Genomic DNA, 21,398 nt, shown 5'->3' on the forward strand with positions numbered 1-21,398 from the left:
CTTGATATTTTTTTGTAATTTTAATTTTTTATAAAATTAATTATTTTATTTAAAATTAATTATTTATTTAAAATTAATTATTTTTTCAAAGGAGATTTTTTTAAATATTACTTAGTAATTTAAATTTATTATTATGAGTGATATTATTATATTATTCGCGACAATGCGTCGGTACGCGACTCGTTATCGCAGCGCAACCTGAAACCGCTGAATTAAAAAGAAGAATGGAGAATAAACTGAATAATATTTATCATAATATACATTTATTGGTCATGTAATGCATAGTGTACAATATTATCTATTGCATACGCTAATAATTCACAATCTATTATATAATCTTCTAATCGACGTTTTGTCAAAAATGTCGCTCTCGCGCAAAGTTTTTATTGCAATATGTTTATCTGTGATACAATTCCGCCGTAAAAAGTTTATAAATTGTTTAAATTTTGACTGACACCATATACATTTTGCATCCATCGAGAGAATAGGACCATCATCTCTCTGGAGTACCGGTCGTGGGGATTCGAAAGAATACATGTATATGTGTATATTGTAATATATATATATATATATATATGTGTATCATTGTATTGTTGACGTGTTATTCTAAACACGTTATTTGCGATAAATATCATCACATGCCTCGGTAGTCGAAAGGATAAGATGCCTGCCCGGTAAGCAAGAGATCCAGGTTCGATTCCTGGCTGAGGTGGTATTTTTTCGCAAAATAATTACGAGTTTTCACGACTGGTTCGTGGTCGGGCCCCGCCGTGACGCACACCCTCCCTTCTTATTCGGGGGCTCGAGCCATGCTTGATGCAATCTCTCCTGTCGTGCTCCAGGAGGATTATTTGTATATTTGCCAATGGCGTTGGAGGGTGTCGCCGCTGCAGTCCGACCTGCATCCATCGAGAGAATAGGACCATCATCTCTCTGGAGTACCGGTCGTGGGGATTCAAAAGAATACATGTATATGTGTATATTGTAATATATATATATATATGTATCATTGTATTGTTGACGTGTTATTCTAAACACGTTATTTGCGATAAATATCATCACATGCCTCGGTAGTCGAAAGGATAAGATGCCTGCCCGGTAAGCAGGAGATCCAGGTTCGATTCCTGGCTGAGGTGATATTTTTTCGCAAAATAATTACGAGTTTTCACGACTGGTTCGTGGTCGGGCCCCGCCGTGACGCACACCCTCCCTTCTTATTTGACGCTGACACCATATATATTCTCATAGAGCCAGTAATATACATGTTCAATGCAATGTTCAAGTTCAAATAGAAAGAATACGGTTGATGGCTTCATGTACAAGCATGTATCGCGCAATGTAAACTTTACAATATTTGTATTTCGCATTTGAACAAGTTCTATAATTAGATCATGAATCGACAATGATGAAGGAGCAATTGATTTCACAAGCTGCTCGATATCCACACGTTTCTCGATGAGAGTTTTCCACATTACATAAGGCAATAATATTTGATTGCCTCGATTATCACCAATACGTAATTCCACATAGGATACAGGTCCCACATTGATTCCAATATCCAAATATTTATAAGCTGTGGATGTTAAAGCAAATCTTCTTCCCAAGATACGAGATGTACAAGGTTCCGAAGATGATGAATTATGAGAAGATATACTGTAAGGAAAAGAATACATATAAGTAAGCTATTAATATATTAAAATATATAAAATGTATAAGAAAGATTTGTGGTAATGAAATTTACTGTTTTTTATACGCCTCATTCTGTTGAATCGAAGTGTAATAATTCACAGAGTTTCCCTTGTACATTTTTTCAAGAGCTGTTTCTTTTTACAGAGATATAGTTCGTCTTTCACAAAGCGATTAATGCAATAATTGATTGTTGAAGTTCTTTTTAATTTGTATACCTCTCTATTCTTTTTCCGACGGTCTACTACGCGAGATGTGAAATATAACTCCCATTAAATTTGCAACTTTGCATTTTTGCATAAGCGCCGACGAATGGCAGCTGCGATGAAATTATACAGAATAAATCTACTTTAAGCACGTACATCATTCGATATATGATATAACTGTAGACACTGCAACATTTGCAGTAATATTAGCAATATATGGCTGCTGCAATGAATTTCGCGTATATCTTTATCATATCACAATGAGATCACCTCACGTATTAAAATTGCAAATTTGCAAATCCACATAGGTCAACGGTACGAAATATATATTTTTTAAAAACAATTGATGTTTTTCGCGATGAGATCGGACACGTGTTAAAATTACAAACTTGCAATTTCACGTAGGTTAAAATGGTATGATATTAAGAACAATAGGCACGTCACAACGTGTCCTGCGATGAGATCATTGTGTTAAAAACGCAATTGTTGCATTTTCACATAAATCAAGAATAAAATTTTTATACATCATTTGATACACTCTGAAATTAAATGCCACATGCGAAAATATTCTAAAGATATAACCATCATTGGTAAGATATAATGAAAAGACTGTGACACGTTCTGTCATTAGTCGAATTGTAAGATTGTTGAGAATTATACATCAAAGAAGATAATTAATATGGAGCAAACCGAATGTATTCTTTTGGAACAATCTATCTGATTGAATTCGAGAGAAGAGTACGTCGCGTAGGAGCAACGATGCGACAAGTATATCAAGTCGCTAGAAGAGCATGATCAAATTAAACGGCCGCAATTATCAATTAATATTAGACAATCATTGGTCGCACGGATAGCGCGACTCGAAAGTTTGAAAGATTCGATACGTCAACGATTCGTGACTGCGGGTGCTGGATACAGCGCAGCCTCAGATGGCGCGAGATTAATGCGGCGTTTGAAAGCCGTATTTTGACTGATGCGGTCATTAATACGAAGCACACGAACCTCGCCAATTTCTCGAGGATGCGAAGAACATTGTGTTTGAGCGTGTGCAAAATATCATGCAGAAACATAACAATATTAAGATGAATACAGTATTTAACGGTGAATTTGTTGCGAATGACAAATGTGACAAATAAAAGTCAACACGAGAAACTGTGAATTCTTTCGTTCGTCCAATTTCAACACGAGTGGTACGAGTTGCGCGTTATTGAGCCTACCTTGGCATCCCTGGAAGAATTTCAGGAACGCGATAGCGGGTGGGCATTATCGCGTAGACTCAATTTGATTATTAATATAAACAAACACAATCCTCTGCACGCGGGATGTTACATTCAGTTACTGCGAGAAATTATGATGAAGAGAGCGGTGATCAACGAACAGTCTACGGACAATGCGTGTTTTGCATGGTCAGTGGTCGCAGCTCTGCATTCAATTGAAAGAAACACAGAACGAGAATCCTCGTATCCACATTATACGTCGGTACTCAATTTTTAAAACATTGAGTTTCCGATGACATTGAACCAAATTAAAAAGTTTGAATTTCTCAATAACATATCCATAAATGTATACTGCATCGAAAAGAAGAAAGAACTTTCGATCTTTCCGACGTCTTACCAATACAAAGAAGGGAAAGCATGTCAATCTGCTGTACGTGCAGGATCCGCGGGACGATAACGTGGGATATTTCGTGTGGCTCAAGAATCTTTCTCGCCTCATAGGCTCGCAACTCAAAAAAGAACATAGGAAATTTTTTTTGTGACCGGTAAGTATACATATTTTAATAAGTTGAGAAATATTTTATACTCGTTTAAAAAAAAAACTAAAATAATTATGTTTCTTGCAGATGTTTACACTATTTTAGCATGAGTGAAAAAATGGAGACTCACATCATAGACTGTACAGACATGAATGACTGTGCCATCAGATTACCGAGTGAGGACAACAAGTGGCTCAGTTTCAATAATTATAGCACTAAAGAACGAGTTCCGTTTGTCGTGTACGCGGACTTGGAATGCATCCTGAGAAGATGGAAAATGGACATCTGAAAATATCAAGCTACGCGTACCAGGACCATCGGGTATTTAGCATAGGATATTATGTACGCTGCTCGTATGATAACTCACTATCCACATATCGGTTTCGTCGCAATAAGGATTGCGTCGTGTGGTTTGCCGAGGAACTCAGAAGTTTAGCGCATCGCGTAAAGACTATTTTGTCCGCTAATGTCCCTATGGCAAATTTTACGCGAGAAGATTAGGAAAAATTTAATAACGCTACGTACTGTCATGTGTGCGAAAACCCGTTCGCTCCAGATGACACGCGGGTACGCGATCATTGCCATCTAACCGATCGATTTAGAGATCCCGCGCATTTAAATTGTAGTTTAAATTACAAAGACTTGCATTTCCATAGTTTTTCACAATTTATCCGGCTATGACGCGCATTTTATCATTACGGAAATAGCTACAGCATATGAAGGACGAGAATTACTTCCCATAACAAAAGAAAAATACATTTCGTTTACAAGAAATGTCAAAGATGCGGAAGACAAAAATGATCAGAAAAATTGTGTTAAATTACGATTTATTGATTCATTCAAATTTCTCAATACCAGTCTCGACAAAATGGCATCCTTCTTGAGTAAAGATAAGCTACGAATATTGCAATGCGAGTTTCAAAATTTATCGACACAAGATTTTAATTTACTGATGCGAAAAGGCATCTTTCCATACAAGTACATTGACTGCGTCGAAAAGTTGAAGGAGTTTGTTTACCATCACGCGAATCATTTTACAGTTCATTGACAGGTGACACCGTGTCCGAGAGCGATTACGCGCACGCACAATGTATGGCAGCGGTTCTCCATCCGAATGCTCGGCGAATACAGCGATTTATACCTCAAGATTGACATCTTATTGTTGGCTAATATTTTTGAAAATTTTCGTGATAGTTACATCGCGAGTTATGGACTCGATCCTGCGTACTATTATACCCTATCGGATTTTACGTGGGAAATTTACATTTACGCAATATTGAAGCATACTCGCGTCAATTTCGAACTGCTCATCGACATCGACATGATCATGTTCATCGAATGCGGTATACGCGGTGATCTAAGTCAATGTTCCAACCGATACGCGAGCTAACAACAAGTACACGCAGTCATACGATATCCATCGAAACCATCGTCGTACCTTATGTACTTTGACGTTAACAACTTGTATGATTGGACAATGTATCAATCATTGCCTTACGCAAATTTTCGATGGATCGTCGACGTGTCCAATTATAACATAAACGCAACACCACTGGATTCGCCTATCGATTACATTCTCGAGGTAGATTTAGAATACCCAGAATATCTTCACGACGCGCACATTAACCTACCGTTTTGTCCAACGCGCGATAAACTACCCAGTAAGCGACAGGACAAACTCCTCGCAACCTTGTACGATAAAAAACGTTACGTCATACATTATCGCAACCTGTATTCGTCACAGTCTTCGCGTTACAAAAATACATCGCGTATTGCAATTTTCGCAATTTCCATGGCTCCGGGAGTATATCGAACTCAATACGAAATTTAGAACATTCGCTAAAAATGATTTCGAGAAAAATTTATATAAATTGATGAACAACATGGTCTTTGGCAAAACCATGGAGAATGTGCGCAATCACGTCAATGTTAAACTTTTAACAATAGGAAGGAAGATATGGCACGGAGACAATGATTGCGAAACCAAATTTCCACAGTCGAAGCGTTTTTTCAGAGAACTTGATCGTTACGCAATCGAATTGCGTAAACTCGAGGTGAAGTTCGACAAACCAATCTATGTAGGTATGTGCATTCTCGACATATCAAAGACATGTTTGTATGAATTTCATTACGATTACATGTCACCATTGTATGGTGAGAAATGTAAAATAATGTACACGAATACCGACAGTTTAATTTATCACATCGAGTGCGATGACGTATACGATATCATGAAACGTGATATTAAAAGATTCGACACGAGTGATTATGCGGTTGATAATGTATACGGTATTCCACTCATTCAATAAAAAGATACCAAGTTTGATACCAAGTTTGAAGGACAAAAACAATGGTACAATTATGACTGAATTCGTAGGGCTTAGAGCAAAAATGTACGCCTTGCGTGTTGATGGAAAAAATGATATGAAAAAAGTCAAAGGCATCAAGAGTAACGTAATAACAAAATCAATAACATTTGATGATTACACACAGTGTTTGCGAGACGAGACTGAAATGACATGACAGCAGTCTTGCTTGTATAAGATTAAAATTGCATTAAGTACGATAAATACGATATCCGAAACAAAAATTGCTCTAAGTCCGTACGATGATAAGCGATACATTGTACCCGACTCTATCGACACATTGCCATAGGGACATTATAAAATATCGTTATAATATATATCTTGTAAATAAAAAACTCATTTGTTTTGTATAATATATTTATATATTGTAAATAAAAATTCATTTACTTCTATAATAAATTATAATACATGTATAAAGAAACTTGTATTAAATTTATTTTACAACACGTTACTTTTGTGTAGCCATGAATTGTGCGAATTATCAAATCCTAACCATTTAACATAAACCTCGTTCCCCCTTTTGCCTAATACTTTTTCAACGAGATACACGTCGGGGTTTATAACGCGATGCAATTCGTATTCGTAGAATTCTCCAGCGATTGATTTTCCACATGAATTTTGCAATAGATATGTCACGGGATTAGTTTTCTGAACTTTGATCTTAAACACTTCCGTGGTCCAATTTGGCGTATAACCTTTTTCAAATATTGTCTTGAATTTATTCACACGTACCGAATCACCTACTTTGAATCGTGCGGGTGCAGCAATTTTTATGCGATTATATATTGTGGTCAAGAGTTTTATCTGCGGGGGTAACATCGATGGGTCGCATACCGATAGTTCGATGCTTTCGCGTATTATACGCCGAGACGAGACAAGACGTAACAAGTCGAGCCATCTATAATTGCCATTATGAGTAAACATCTTCCACATGTCATTTTTCAACGTGCAATTGAACCATTTGATGATTGATGCTTTCATTACAGAATATGTCGAATAATGATTAATATCGTGCCTTTTTATGACTTTTTGTACATTTGCATTATAAAATTCCTTTGCTCTGTCAGTCTGCAAATTTTTCAGACATCTTCCATCGTCTCGAATTATCTTTTCGATCGCTCTTGCAACTTCGTTTCTACTCTTGGTCTTGAGCGGTACGGCCCATGCGTACTTGCTCAGCACATCGATAATAGTGAGGATAGTGGTAACCCTTTGTTGAATCGCGTATAAGGTCACATCTTGACATCTGCCTGCCATAGGTCATCGTACTCGCGTACTATAATACGTCTTCGTGGAAAATTTCTTCTCGCCAGAACGTGCAGTTCCTCCACTAGCTGCTGCTTCTCAGAATTTTTCTTCTTCTCGAACATCACGACACGCAAATAACACAAAAGTTGGTGTATATTCTTATCTACATACTCTCGGCGCGATGAGTAATCATCATTTGTCGAAGCTCGTTTAAAATAATCTGCACGTCCTTTTGGAACGCAATCAATTTCTTCTCGATTTCGTTCTGTCGATTCTTCAAAATTTGTACACTATGTTCCACGTACCGTTTGTTTACAACGTCGCCATCATCTACCGGTAACGCTACACGTCGAATTTTACGTGACTTTGCGTCGAAGTCGGCTGCGATCACGCAAAGAGCGTTATCGCGCACGTAATTTCTGACTAATCCACTCCATTGGTAGTACGGTTCCGCTCCGCTTCTTCCGAGTGATGTCCCAAACTTGTTGATTGGCATTTCGACGCTTGTTAAATGACTCATTTCCTTGACACGCAGTTCAATTATAATAAGATCAGCTTCAACAAGTTCTTCAATAATTGACTGTATCTCGTTGTCGTGAGCGTTGTGACCAGCTTGGCGCCTTGAGTAATCGGAGACGATCTACAAGTTTATTTGGATCATCCCAATGCACGTAATCGATGGCATTATCGTTTAGTGTCATGACACGTGATATACCTCTTCCGACTTTTTAGAAGGAGTGCGATTACATACTTGTATTTGTATCCTTTATTACCCATAACTGAATTAAGCATATTATGATTACACCTATGCGCGTTTGTCAATAGCAAAATATCTTTGTATTTCTGTTTATCTTCTTCAGTGTACAATTCATCGTCAGGTACTTTTTTAAAAATTAACTCATAAAGACCTTCCGTTCCCAAGTATCTTATTCCGTTTATAAATGTATTGTCATCTTTGCTTACATCGAAACACTTATCATCAAGTATCATGCCATCGTTGGTGAAATAAACATGCCTCGGTAGTCGAAAGGATAAGATGCCTGCTCGGTAAACAGGAGATCCAAGTTCGATTCCTGGGTGAGGTGGTATTTTTTCGCAAAAATAATTACGAGTTTTCACGACTGATTCGTGGTCGGGCCCCGTCATGACGCACACTCTCCCTTCTTATTTGGGATAACGTAAACGTTATCTATATCCTTGTTTCCGGTTAAAACAGCTCCCATGTACTTTTGTTTTAGTGGACCGAAATGATTTTGCAACGTTTCTAGACCTTCCGAGGTTTGTAACTGACGTCGAACAGACATCACCAGTGACTCGTTGGTAGTTTCGAAAACATCTTCGACAGGTAAAATATTGTTCGAAGGCTGTTCATATGGTGTTACATGATGTGTGACATTAATCGGAGATTAAACAGAGATCATGACTGATACGTTCGATAAAGCGTTTGATCATTTTCGTGGAGTAGAAGTTATCAGTGAATCATCTAAATTTTGCGACCGTTTTCGTTTTGTCTCGTTAGACTCCATCTTATAGTTAGGTTCTTCACCGCCAGTATTTTCAACAATTTGAATCAAAGGTTCGACAATCGGTTTGAACTGTCTTTCCAAAGTAATCCTTCTCCCGTTTTTAAGGCGCGATACTTCTTGCGAATTGAATCGCTCGTTTTCGCAATCTGCTTTATTATCTTCTCGCGATCTCTAATCTCCTCGTTATTATCCTTGTTCGTAAACGTTGTCTAGTGGACGTATCAATAACAACTAATAACATTATAGTATTGCAAAATCGTTAAATTCTTTTCTGTATCGTTCATTAACAAGCGTGTCTTTGTCTATCACCACGAAACCATATTTTTGTTGTCAACAACTGCGACACAATTCACAGAAATCCTCGTAGGACATGTCAGTGTTTACGTGATCGTTGTATACATGTTTTAGATTGGTATCATCTTGTTTAAATAGAATCAACAGATTTGCGTTGTCGCGTATAAAGTACTTGGGTATCTTTGCATACGTCTGACAGAGATAGAAGCAATCAGCGTGACGGCCCATTGCAAAGCATTACTCTCTTACTGTATCTTGCTTGTCGCACGCCACGTCATTAAAGATAAAGATGGAATTCGGAAGCGCTTCGCTCGGTGGAATGACGTCGCTATTATTGGAGAATGTAAAATAACCAATTTCTTCTATCGATGTCAGTAAATTTTCCAAGTATCGATATTTCGGTTGCTGCAGCGATTTAGAATTATGTACACGTTTTCAAAGCGCACACCGTGCGGACTCTCCAGCAAACTTATCAACACGTTTATTTTGCCACAATTTGACGGCCCACATATGATACCACGTATAGAACTGGGTAGCATGTTTCCATGTTTGCGTATTTTCCTTTCAAGTTGTACTTTGTCGTCTAAATTAATCACTCTGATCGTCTGCGATTGTCACACGAATTGCATTTTGTCTCCTTATAACGACAATAACTGAAAATGGTATAGAAAAAGCGGATCTATTTATAGAGGAGTACAAAGCGAAACCGCTCAGTAATCAAAATGTTTCTTATCATGTCAGATAACTGCGATATTTATAATATAACATCCGAACAGTTACAATATATACCGAAAGTTGTTTTGCTACGAGAATTTCAAAACTGCATAGATCTCTTGTGGGACAAGCTGCCCGAGCATATAAAGACGGATTTGGAGGTTCGAACCTATCGTCGCTGCGTCAAACATTATAACCAATCGTAGCAACGCACACATATCGACGGTCCGGCATCGTTGATAAAGAATTGTCGACGAATGTCAGCGAGAGGTCTGTTAAATCGAGCGATAAATGCGTTTCCTTTCGAATTGCATATCCCCGAATATCAATTTTGCGGTCCTAGAACGCATTTAGAAAAGCGGTTGATTAGAGGCGATCGAGGAATTAATATATTGGATGCTGCGTGCCGCGAACACGATATAGCTTACTCACAAAGCAACGATCTCGCTAAACGACACGTAGCCGACAATATACTCGCCGCGAAAGCGCGAAAACGCATCACCACGAAAGATTCGACTCTGAAAGAGCTGCCGCCGCAGCTGTCCAGGCGGCCATGAAGGCCAAGACAAAAATTGGCATGGATTTGAAAATGAAGAAGAAGAAGCCGATGAAGAAAGCAATGAATAAAAGAATACTTCCGGTAGCGAAACGCGGTGGTATCCTACCTATCCTGTCATTGTTGGGAGTTTCTCGATTCATTGATTGATGGAATGGTGGGAGTCGCCAAGATAGTGAACGATAACAAAGCTGCGCAACATCAACTAGAAGAATTGAAACATCGTCGAAATAATCGTGCTATGGAAGATCATGGACTTTATCTTGCTCCGTACAAGCATGGACGAGGTGCCTCTTCAAAAAAAAAAAAAAAACGTCAAAGAGACGTTAAAAATTCCTAAAGCTATCAACGTACAATTACAACAATTGGCAACGCGTATGCGCATTCCGTATTTTAGAGGTGTTTTTATGCGTACTATCTTACCTACAGGAGTACATCGAAACGAGAGCGATATCTTAAATTTGGATAATGCTGAGGGATCAGGTACTCATTGGGTATGCAAAGAGGGGGGGATCGAGCTATTTATTTCGATAGTTTTGGCAATCTTCGACCACCGAAGGAATTGGTACGATATCTAGAAAAGACATACATCGAGTATAATCGCACAGCATACCAATGATTTTATACCTTGCCATGCGAAAGCTTTCTCTATGTCAAAAGAAAATTGACGACAAAAAAGAAAAATAATGAATCAGTGACAACTCTTGGAAACAATTGCGTAGCATTTATTTATGTTTGATGAAATTCGATACGAACTCAATGGTGTGGAGATTGATCGCAACAGAAACGTTGGAATAACTAGTACAATTAAAAATTATGTATCGCTGACGTATGACAAGGCGCTAATTTTGCGAAACGCAGGATGGGACATTTCATCAACCATATCGGAAAGATACTTTAATTTTTGCGTACCGCTCAATCTATTGTTTGGCTTTTGCGAAGATTACAAACGTGTGGTTGTTAACGTTCGTCATGAATTGATACTGATACGAGCGCGCAGCGACAATAACTGTATGGTGGGAGTTTCGACGATGGAACCGGAAATAGAATTATTCAAAGTACAGTGGCGAATACCTCGTGTAATGTTGAATGAAATCAATAATTCTTTGTTGCGAGCTTTGGAAAGTGAGTGATATCTGAGCATGAGTTTTCGCTCGTGGGATTTATGAGTATCCTTTATTACAAAGTACAACCAAACATTCGTGGGCTGTAAAAACGTCGACTCAGCTAGAGAAACCGCGGTACGTTATCTTTGCAGACGGGTCGAAAGAATAACGTGTCTGAAGATGTTACGATATTCGATGACTGTAAATTGATCAATGTAAAACTTTATTTAAATTCCGAATTTTATCCATACAACGACTTAAATCTAGATTTTAACAAAAATAGATACGCCACCCTCTTTGACATGTACGCACGTTTTCGTAAATCATATTACGGATACGATTGTTACGAAACGCTTTTCACCGTAGGAACATTTTTGACAAAAGGACTTATTGTGATCATTGACTGTTCGCGACAAAACGAGTCCATCAAGAGCGCTACTGTAAATGTACGAATAAAATTTGATTGTAAAGAAAATGTACCGCCGAATACTACCGCTTATTGTCTCATCTTGCACGATCGCGTTATCGAGTATTGCCCATTACCCAATATAGTGCGCAAGATTATGTAAACTGCAACGTTGGCAAATATCCCCTCTTTTTTTAATATAAGAAAGGAATAAAAATTCGACGTATTTGTCGATGGAGCATAGTCTCAAAGGAATTGTTTTTTCGTCATGATCGTTCCAACGTTTGCGGATCTGCAAGGATTCGTCGTCGGAAGGAGATTTGTCGTGAAGGAAGTGGCTTTGTTGAGAAAGGAAACAATTCTCTCATTATATTTTTGTAAGTCTTATACCATGGTATCTCCTTACAAAATCCGACAAATCTTTCTGGTTGATTGCAAATCATCATGGATTGCGATGGGAAGACGGAATGATTCCGTATAGCATGACGGAACATTTGATTACAACAGCTGTGATTGACATAGAAGATGAAGCTCTCGTATACGTTAAAGGATGTCAGAAGAAAGAATGGTTGACAAATATGCTCGATGCGAGGGATGATGTCATCATCGAAACCTTGAATATTGATTATAAAGATTTAGAATCATTGAATAATCTAGATGTTAGCAATACTTTTCGATAAAAAACATTCGAAACATTGCGCGTTACAATATATTTAAAATATTTAACTGATGGTTACAACGCCAGAAAGAAAAATTTTTTAAATAAAAAATATTTAAACATTAATATGTTGTATTCCTTTACTCTATCTATGTATATATCCGTGTATATATTGTAGTTTAGATGCTAAATATAAGTATAAATGCAAAAACTGCTAGCGTGTCACAAATGTGATAATACACATATATAACATATGAAATTGAGATATATAAACAAAAGAGACCGAGACTTTTGTCAGTAATTGAGATATATAAACGGAAGAAAGAACGAGACTTCTGAATCTATTGTTAGAAATTAAAGATATAATATTATGGCTGATAATAATGTTATATTAATTAACGATGAAGAAGTAATGGCAAATAATCAAAATGAAATCGAAATGATAGATTTAGTGAATGAAGAAATGATAGTAGCAAATCAAGAAGAAATTGAAGTGATTTGGTAAATGAAGATAATATTGAGGATGAAGTTATGGACATTGAAGATGAAGATGATAGTGATGATGATAATGTTTTTGATGATATTGTTGATGATGATAGTAGTGATGACGACGATGATGCAATGAATATTGATGAAGAAATGCTCGAAGACTTTGATTATGACAGTGATGATACTGACTTTAATATGAGTTTCAAACATAAACTCTTGAATCAACGTAAAATTAATGCAGTAAATGAAGAAGAATGTGCCGCGTTACATTTTACTATTCAGCAGGAAATTCTAATTCGAGATTTTGTACAGAATGTTTTGTGAGAATTAGAGACTTGTATTCACACATTAATGTTCTTCGTATACACGAAATTGACTCTTTTGGCACAATGGAAGGACTATTTTGTATCGAGTGTAGAACTCCGCTATATCAAATAATGTTGTGTGATATGTGTCCTATATGTGTAAATTAAAACTATGGAGCATATAAATACTACATATAAACTATAAAGATATGTATGAATATTTATTTTAAATTATTATAATTTTTTAAATTTTAAATAACTTTTTTGTTTTTATTTGTTATAGTCAGTGAAAAAAGAAGACATTAATATAAATCTCGCGATGTCAACCCGTGTTTCTAAAAGATAAGAAAGATGCGTATCATGTATCAGCGGCAAGACGAAGGAGTGTCATCCTTAACCGTCAGTAGACGTTCAGACTTGATTCATTAAGTATTAAGTTCTACTGACTGAATACTAAGTGCGAGTAACTTATAAGGTAAATATTTTAAAAGAAAAAAATTTAAGTGAGTTAAATAAAATATAATATTAATTGTAAAATAAAATCAAAAGATGAAACCGCCAACGAGCCAAGAAAGCGTGAATCCGGTGGACGGAGTCATCCCGCAGGAATATTCGAAAACTTACGAGCCATTTCTGCTGGGAACATGTGTAAAAGTTACAAACTCTGCCAGTGTCATCTACAGAGAAGGTGACGCTCCTTTTCGAAGGATATGCGAAGACTGCTTTCATGCAGAAATGCAAGATTTTAATCGTGTTCGAGTAGCAATAACAAACTGGCACACATTATGTAAAGTGCCAGAAAATTATGAATTAAAAAGAAAATATTTTATTTACCATAAACTTTTAATGGAATATAACTTCAGATTGTCGTGTATTAAAGAGTTTATAATTAATAATGAAAAATATTATTGGTTAGATGAGATAGATATATTACAAGACAAAAATTAAACGAAGAAAATTAAATTTAAGTTATTAAATAATATTTTATAATATTTCTTACATTTTATATTTTATATTTTATATGTTATATTTTAAAATTTCAGTATTTTAGAATTTATTTTCTAACATATTGTACATGTATTTTATTATATTACATTCTTAAATTAATGTGTTTTTATATTTCGTTATGTTTCGTTATTTATGTTTAATAAAATATATTTCATTAACCTACGTAAAATTGCAAATTTGTAATTTTTAACACGTCCAATAAAATGATCTTATCGCTTTAAAGATATATATATTTCATACCATCGACCTATATGGAATATTTTCATGTGATATCTAATTTCAGAGTGTATCAAATGATGTCTAAAGTAGATAAAAAATAAATAATATCAACCATAAAATTAAGAACAAAACTTCGATTATAGATGTGAATCATTAGCGTACGCAATAGATAATATTGTACACTATGCATTACATGACCAATAAATATATTATGATAAATATTACTCGGTTTATTCTCCATTCTTCCTTTCAATTCAGCGGTTTCAGGTTGCGCTGCGATAACGAATTGCGTACCGACGCATCTTGTCGCGAATAATATCACTCATAATAATAAATTTAAATTACTAAGTAATATTTAAAAAAATCTCTTTTGAAAAAATAATTAATTTTAAATAAAATAATTAATTTTATAATTAATTTTATATAAAATAATTAATTTTATATAAAAAATTAAAATTACAAAAAAATATCAAGACAAAACGAGATACCTTGGTGGAAAAAGAAGAGGAAGGAAGAGAGAAGAAAAAAAGGTAAGAGAGAGAACATGGTGGCGGCGGCGGCGGACCCCGCGCTATATTCCACCTCCTCGCCTCGCGGACCCCGCGCCTAGTGACGCACTTTCCCCCTCCCTTGTCCCGCGGATCTTGCATCCATCGCTTATGGAGTGCCCCGCGTCGCGGAACCTCTGCCCCTCTACCCCCTCGGAGCTCCCGAGTTAGAATCGTCTTATATCACTACTTAGAAACATGCAATAATATGAGATAAAAAATGTTTCATCACTTTCTCTCATTTTTTATTTTTCATTTTTTCATTTTTTTTCACTTATTTTTTGTAAGAGTATTTTATGTCATATATATTATAAATTGTCAATACTAGCAGTCAATATCGGAACACAACCGTAATTTTGTCATCATAAGTGTGCATAATTTGATTTGTTCATATATAATCATAAACAATTTTATTTATTTATATATAATTAGATCAGGTCAAAATCCATACATTAGATCTACAAAATTATATATAATTATATATAATTAGATATAAACTTTTTCCCTGGGTTGACATTAATAAAAATATAATTTGTTTAAATAATTAAAGAAATAAAAACCTATAATTCATATATTTGTGATTTGTTTCTACATAAAATCAATTAAAAACGCATTTCTCAAATGCGAAAATTAATTTCTTATGAATTTCTTTAAAGAAAGTTTAGATAATAATAAGTACACCATTGATAATATTAGATAATTTTATATGTGTATAACTTCCTGAAACTTTTTTGTTTATTCTTTTTTTTATTTTTCTCATAATACGGCTTTAAATATAAAATTGAGATCCCTGATAACTAAGCCTGCAAATATAGATTTTGCAGAGTATCAATTTTCAATGTTATCAATTTTTTATGGCAAAAAAGCAGCAAATTTCAAACAAAGTATATAATATCTAATGATATTGGCACCGCCAGAAATACGACAAAGCTTGCTAACATGTTATGCGATGAACTATACGTAAAAACTGAATAGAACTTACTGATATGTTTTGCCGGCAGATTGGCGGCAGAAATCAAGCAGGATTTGCGCAATGCAGTTTGATATTAGATATTGACGATAGAAATCAAGCAAGATCTATGTAATGCAATTTGACAACAGATTGAACTGAGTAAACTCTACAAAGTCATTAAATACATTATATAATAGCAAATCTATGAACATTTTATTGAATGATACGTACATTAAAACTGCACTTATTATGTACTTATTTCTATAAATTATGTAGTTTCAAAGAAATTGCATACGGTATGATTATTTTCATTGTCATTACATATGTGTATATGTTGTCAAAATATTATGTTAATTCTATAAAACTTTATAAAATTTAAAATAACAAGATCGCAGATATTAATTAGCAGATCAAACTTGCAACTTTGACGTTAAAACTCTGTCGATTAATACTAGGTATGATTTTCTTGTTGTTTTAAAAACATATATAGCTTATAGCGAATTCGATTTCCTGCACTACATTGGGTTAGTACACATTAAAAACTGCTACATATGAAATATCAAAATATATTATTTCTTTGATGAAATTATTAATTCATATTCAGCTAAATAATACAACAAATTCATTGTTGACTATTTATATAATCGTTTTAAAGTGTTTATTGTATCTATATGTATTATGTATTTTTATATATTTTTCAATAATTTCTTGTATATCAGCATTTAGTGCACTAACCCGGTATAGTACAATAAATTGAATTCGCTATTAAATTATTGTTTATTTATTCTTTACGTGGCACTGGCAAACGTTTTTTCTCATTTTTCATCTAATTATTGCGATAAATATTACCACATGCCTCAGTGATCTAATGATTAAAACACAGAAAATGAATGATCCAGATTCAATTCCTCGCTGAAGTGATATTTTTCGTAGTAGAAATTGATTATCGATTTATTAAGAGATAGAATCCGTGCTTTGAGGGGGCTACGTTGCAAGTTCGGTAATTTAACGACATGTAGTTTGTAATATAAGCATTTGCTTTGAATTCATATATCATATATTCAAGGAAAATTATTCGATTAAAATCCTGTCTATTGATTAATCTATTGATTAATCTATGATCTTCTTGTTGTTTTAAGATATATGGTTTAGATTATTGTTTATAAAATTTAATATAATTTAATTATTTTAATTATTTTATTTGAAAGGATTGTTATCCACTAAACGTCAGCTAATAATAACGTAATGTCAATATTATAATTTGACAATGTAATTGCTATATATATAACAAATATTATGATTTACTTCACTTATTCTCATTGAATGAGAAATATTGATATAATGCTATATTGTTACTGTTAGTTGGTATTAACTATTTTTTTATAATTTTTTAATTTATTCTAAATATTATTATTCACCTTGTATTCATCAAGTATAAATTCTATTGAAATGTAATAATATAATATGACTACTTTAAGAAGTTTTGAAGAATCCTGTTATAATACAATTCTATAAATCATTCTTATAATTTCTTGTCATATTCTATAATCATTCTTATAACTTAAAACTAACTAATATATATAAACCATAAACTAACTAATATTCTATAATCATTCTTATAACTTCTTATAAATTATTCTTATAATATTCTTTTATAAATTCCAAAAGAATGACAATATAGAAAAAGATTAAATTTAAAGAATATAATTTACGAATTCACTATTATCTGAGAATATTCTATTCTGTATATTTGCATATTCATTATTCAAGAATTCTTGTGGCATTTTAATATATAACTATACTATACTAATGCTGATATTTCAAGATTTATACAAACCTGTATATTTATTAAAATTGATCATCTTCAATAATTTCAAATAATAAACATAGCTAGAATGAATAAGTCAAATAAATATCTATTCTCATATATCTATCCTTGCATTATAATATCTTAATAACAAATTCATTGTTTTGTTGTTTCCCAATCAACAAAATATTAATATTCCATGTCTGTTCGCGTATAAAATAAAATTTTATTTGCTTTTGTTTGATTTTAAAATAATTATATGCTAAATATAACTAAATAAGTAAATATACAGAACAGAAAAAGAATAATTTATAAAATTACAGATAATTCTTAGATAAAGTATTTTTCTCTTTTCCTATATTTTTGTTCTCATATAAATACTTTAAAGCCAAACAAAAATAAATTAAATCTTATTTAATACTAAAAAACATCCCATACAGCACATTAACATTGAATCAACGTTTTAGAAACGTTTTAGAAAGTTGAGTTGCAACTATGCTGATGTTGAATCAATGTTGATCAATACTGAATCAATGCATAAATGTTGTTGCAATATAAAAATGTCCGCGAATGTTGATTTATACTTGTAATGTCTACGTCTGATGAACATTGATACAAAATTGTTTCAATGTTAAATCTATGTTGATGAAACATTGATATCATACCGATATGACGTAGATTTTAGGTTTTTGCACTACTCTTCCACGATTTTATGTACATTTCACTTTTATAATTCTTCAAGCAAGAAGATTCGGCTTGGCTTATATGCCTCTTATTTTTCTTATTTGTATTAAATTATGTTTTATTTTGCTATATTATATCATAATTTCATATACAAATTAATTTTAAATTGCCTATTATTATTAATTAATTTATTATTAAATTCAAATAAAAAGAAGAAAAGTCAAATAAAAAGAAAATCACAAATAATCAAAAACTAAATAATCAAAAAAGTCGGAGGTTGGGAAAATAAAAGAATAAAAATAAAAATAAATAAGAAATAAATATTAAAGAAATAAATAAAAAAAATTAAATTAAATAAGAAATAAATAAATAAAAAAATAAAAATTATTATGTTGAATTGTAAAATTATAAAGTCATTATGTCCATAAAAATGAATGAATAAATATCCATGAGCGAAAAGTCGAGTAGTCTGTATCAAATAGTAATCATTACTGTTGTCAGAAAGACATGTAAAACAAACCGATACAGGATTGAAGGAAGGAGACAAGAAAAGGAATAAGAGAAGGGAAAAGAGAAAAAAATGTGTGTAGTGGAGAACGGAACAATAGGAAGAGGAAAAAAAGAATTAAATCGGGGATAACTTAAGGTTAATGTAGATAATTGTCAGGCAAAAGATCCATGTCGCTTTGTTTATTGAGGCTGTGTTGTTTTTGATGTAAAAAAATTTCAATGAAAATTTAATAAATTGGCGACCTTTCTTGTCTGATTTCAAAAAAAAATTTTAATGAATATTTATGTATATACATACATATATGCATATTCAATGTTGTAGCAACATTTTACAATCAATGTTGAAAAGCCAACACAGATTAGATGTAAAAAAAAACATCCGCACATCTATATGAAACATTACAACGTCTCATCAACATTTTTTCAATGTTATGTGCTGTCTGGGATATATATCGATATATCGATATATATTTTTATTAAAGTTTAATATTAAAAATGTATCACACATTTAAAATATATTGCACGAAACTTACATTGAATTTTTTCTCCATATGTATAGGTTATATTTATACTATTCCGTAAAATACATAAAAATAAACACTGTACTTGAATCGTTTCTTAGGATGCGTTCGGGGAGCTCACTATTAGCGTTATTTAGCACTACTACCCACAGCCACTCACAACGGCCGGTGCCTAGAGGTTTTCCTCTGTTCAAACACTATGAGTGACTGATGGTCAATTGCAACGTGGTCAAACGGGCTCCATCTACTTACATAGCAGCATAACCATATTCATAACGCATAAATATAATAACGATATTCTTTGGTTTTTTATAAAAAAATTGAAAGATATTGAGTGCAATTTAATATAAAATTGCCATGATTTGACTAATAAAATTAAAATCCGTTACATTGAATATAATATGCAAACAAGTTGTCGTTTAGGATGACTGGAAAAGCCTGCTTTAAAGGATCCGTTTGACCACGTTGCAATTGATCACCAGCCACTCATAACGTTTGAACAGAGGAAAACTTCTAGGCACTTCTAGGCCGCTGTGAGTGGCTGTGATCAATCGCAATGTTACATCCCGAGATGGCATAGAACGATAAATGGGATTTGGGAAAGAGATATCTAGTGTATTTACGTTCAATGACGATATTGGATACAATTACAAACTATATTTATTTTTTAGATTGGAACCCGCGACCGAGTAGAAATCGCGGGGAAATAGTGTTTTGTTAATATAATAATTAGGATATGATATTGTATTGTAAAGTTATGATTGTTGATGTAATTGGTTATGAAATTATATTCAAAATTATTTAATATGACAAATAAAAAAGAAATGATTTCTTGAATTATCGTAAAATATTAAATGTAACACGAATAAATAGTTACATTAAAATAATGATAATAAAGGAAATGATAATAATAACGAAAATATTAATGAGAATTATATCGTGAATTATAATGATAAATAAAATAATGCCATAATATCTGAAATATAGGTTCACATATATGCGAATATTTGATTGATATAAAAGATGAAGGTGGTATAAACTTAATTATATGTGAAATGGAAATGCAAATCAGAAAATATTAAATAAGAATGACAAGGAAATAATGTGTAAATTTAAAGATGTACGATTCAAGAATATTAATATATATATATATATATATATAATATGTGTGTGTGTGTGTGTGTGTGTGTGTGTGTGTGTGTGTGTGTGTGTGTGTGTGTAAACATGTACATACCAACATGTGTGTGTGTGTGTTTGTGTGTGTGTGTGTGTGTGTTTGTGTGTTTGTGTGTGTGTGTGTGTGTGTGTGTGTGTGTGTGTGTGTGTGTGTGTGTGTGTAAACAGAGATATTGACATTGAACATAGATTGATATAGATGTGATAAGAAGATATACAATATACAACTCAACCAATATAAAAATACCAAATATTAATAATAATGAGATACGATGTAAATATGATAATTAAATTCAAAGTTATCTCTGAAATTTACATATGTAATGATATTAAAACGAAAAGAAAATCAATTATACAATATAAGCAATTCGAATAATATAATATAAGAAAATCAGTAGTATAATAGAAGCAAATCGAATAATATAATATGAGAAAATCAAATAATATAATATAGGCAAATCAAATATTCCAAATAATATTAGAAGCAATAATTACCTTAAATTGTTAGAGGTAAGTTATTAAATGTATTAGAATTTTAATGATTTTCTTTTCCTTTCCTTTTACTTTTCCTTTATAATTATAAGATTCAACGGTTTGAGACAATAACTGCACTCTCTGACGATTTGGTAACGACTGCCGCGTCTGCGTCCAAGCCGT

General features: G+C 33.3%; 1 protein-coding gene and 3 pseudogenes across 2 annotated transcripts in view; 2 read left to right on the top strand and 2 right to left on the bottom strand.

Moving 5' to 3' along the window:
• LOC105424951 (dual specificity protein phosphatase 3) overlaps window positions 1-19,952 on the bottom strand; it is a 24,199-nt gene extending 4,247 nt beyond the window's left edge. The window contains exon 1 of one of the 2 annotated variants that reach the window (XM_089081215.1): window positions 19,578-19,952. In XM_089081215.1, the coding sequence (XP_088937341.1) occupies window positions 19,578-19,595 (18 nt within the window). In that variant the 5' untranslated portion in view covers window positions 19,596-19,952. The remainder of the gene's footprint in view (window positions 1-19,577) is intronic. The other variant, XM_089081214.1, reaches the window with a different exon arrangement.
• Window positions 2,572-3,651, top strand: LOC148935720 (uncharacterized; annotated as a pseudogene).
• Window positions 2,591-11,436, bottom strand: LOC112552463 (uncharacterized; annotated as a pseudogene).
• LOC148935721 (uncharacterized) lies at window positions 3,796-4,329 on the top strand (annotated as a pseudogene).
• Window positions 19,953-21,398: the final 1,446 nt, after the last annotated feature.

The sequence above is a fragment of the Pogonomyrmex barbatus genome, unplaced genomic scaffold (genome assembly GCF_055798465.1).
Source record: "Pogonomyrmex barbatus isolate J1 unplaced genomic scaffold, ASM5579846v1 scaffold4, whole genome shotgun sequence".
Taxonomy (NCBI): domain Eukaryota; kingdom Metazoa; phylum Arthropoda; class Insecta; order Hymenoptera; family Formicidae; genus Pogonomyrmex; species Pogonomyrmex barbatus.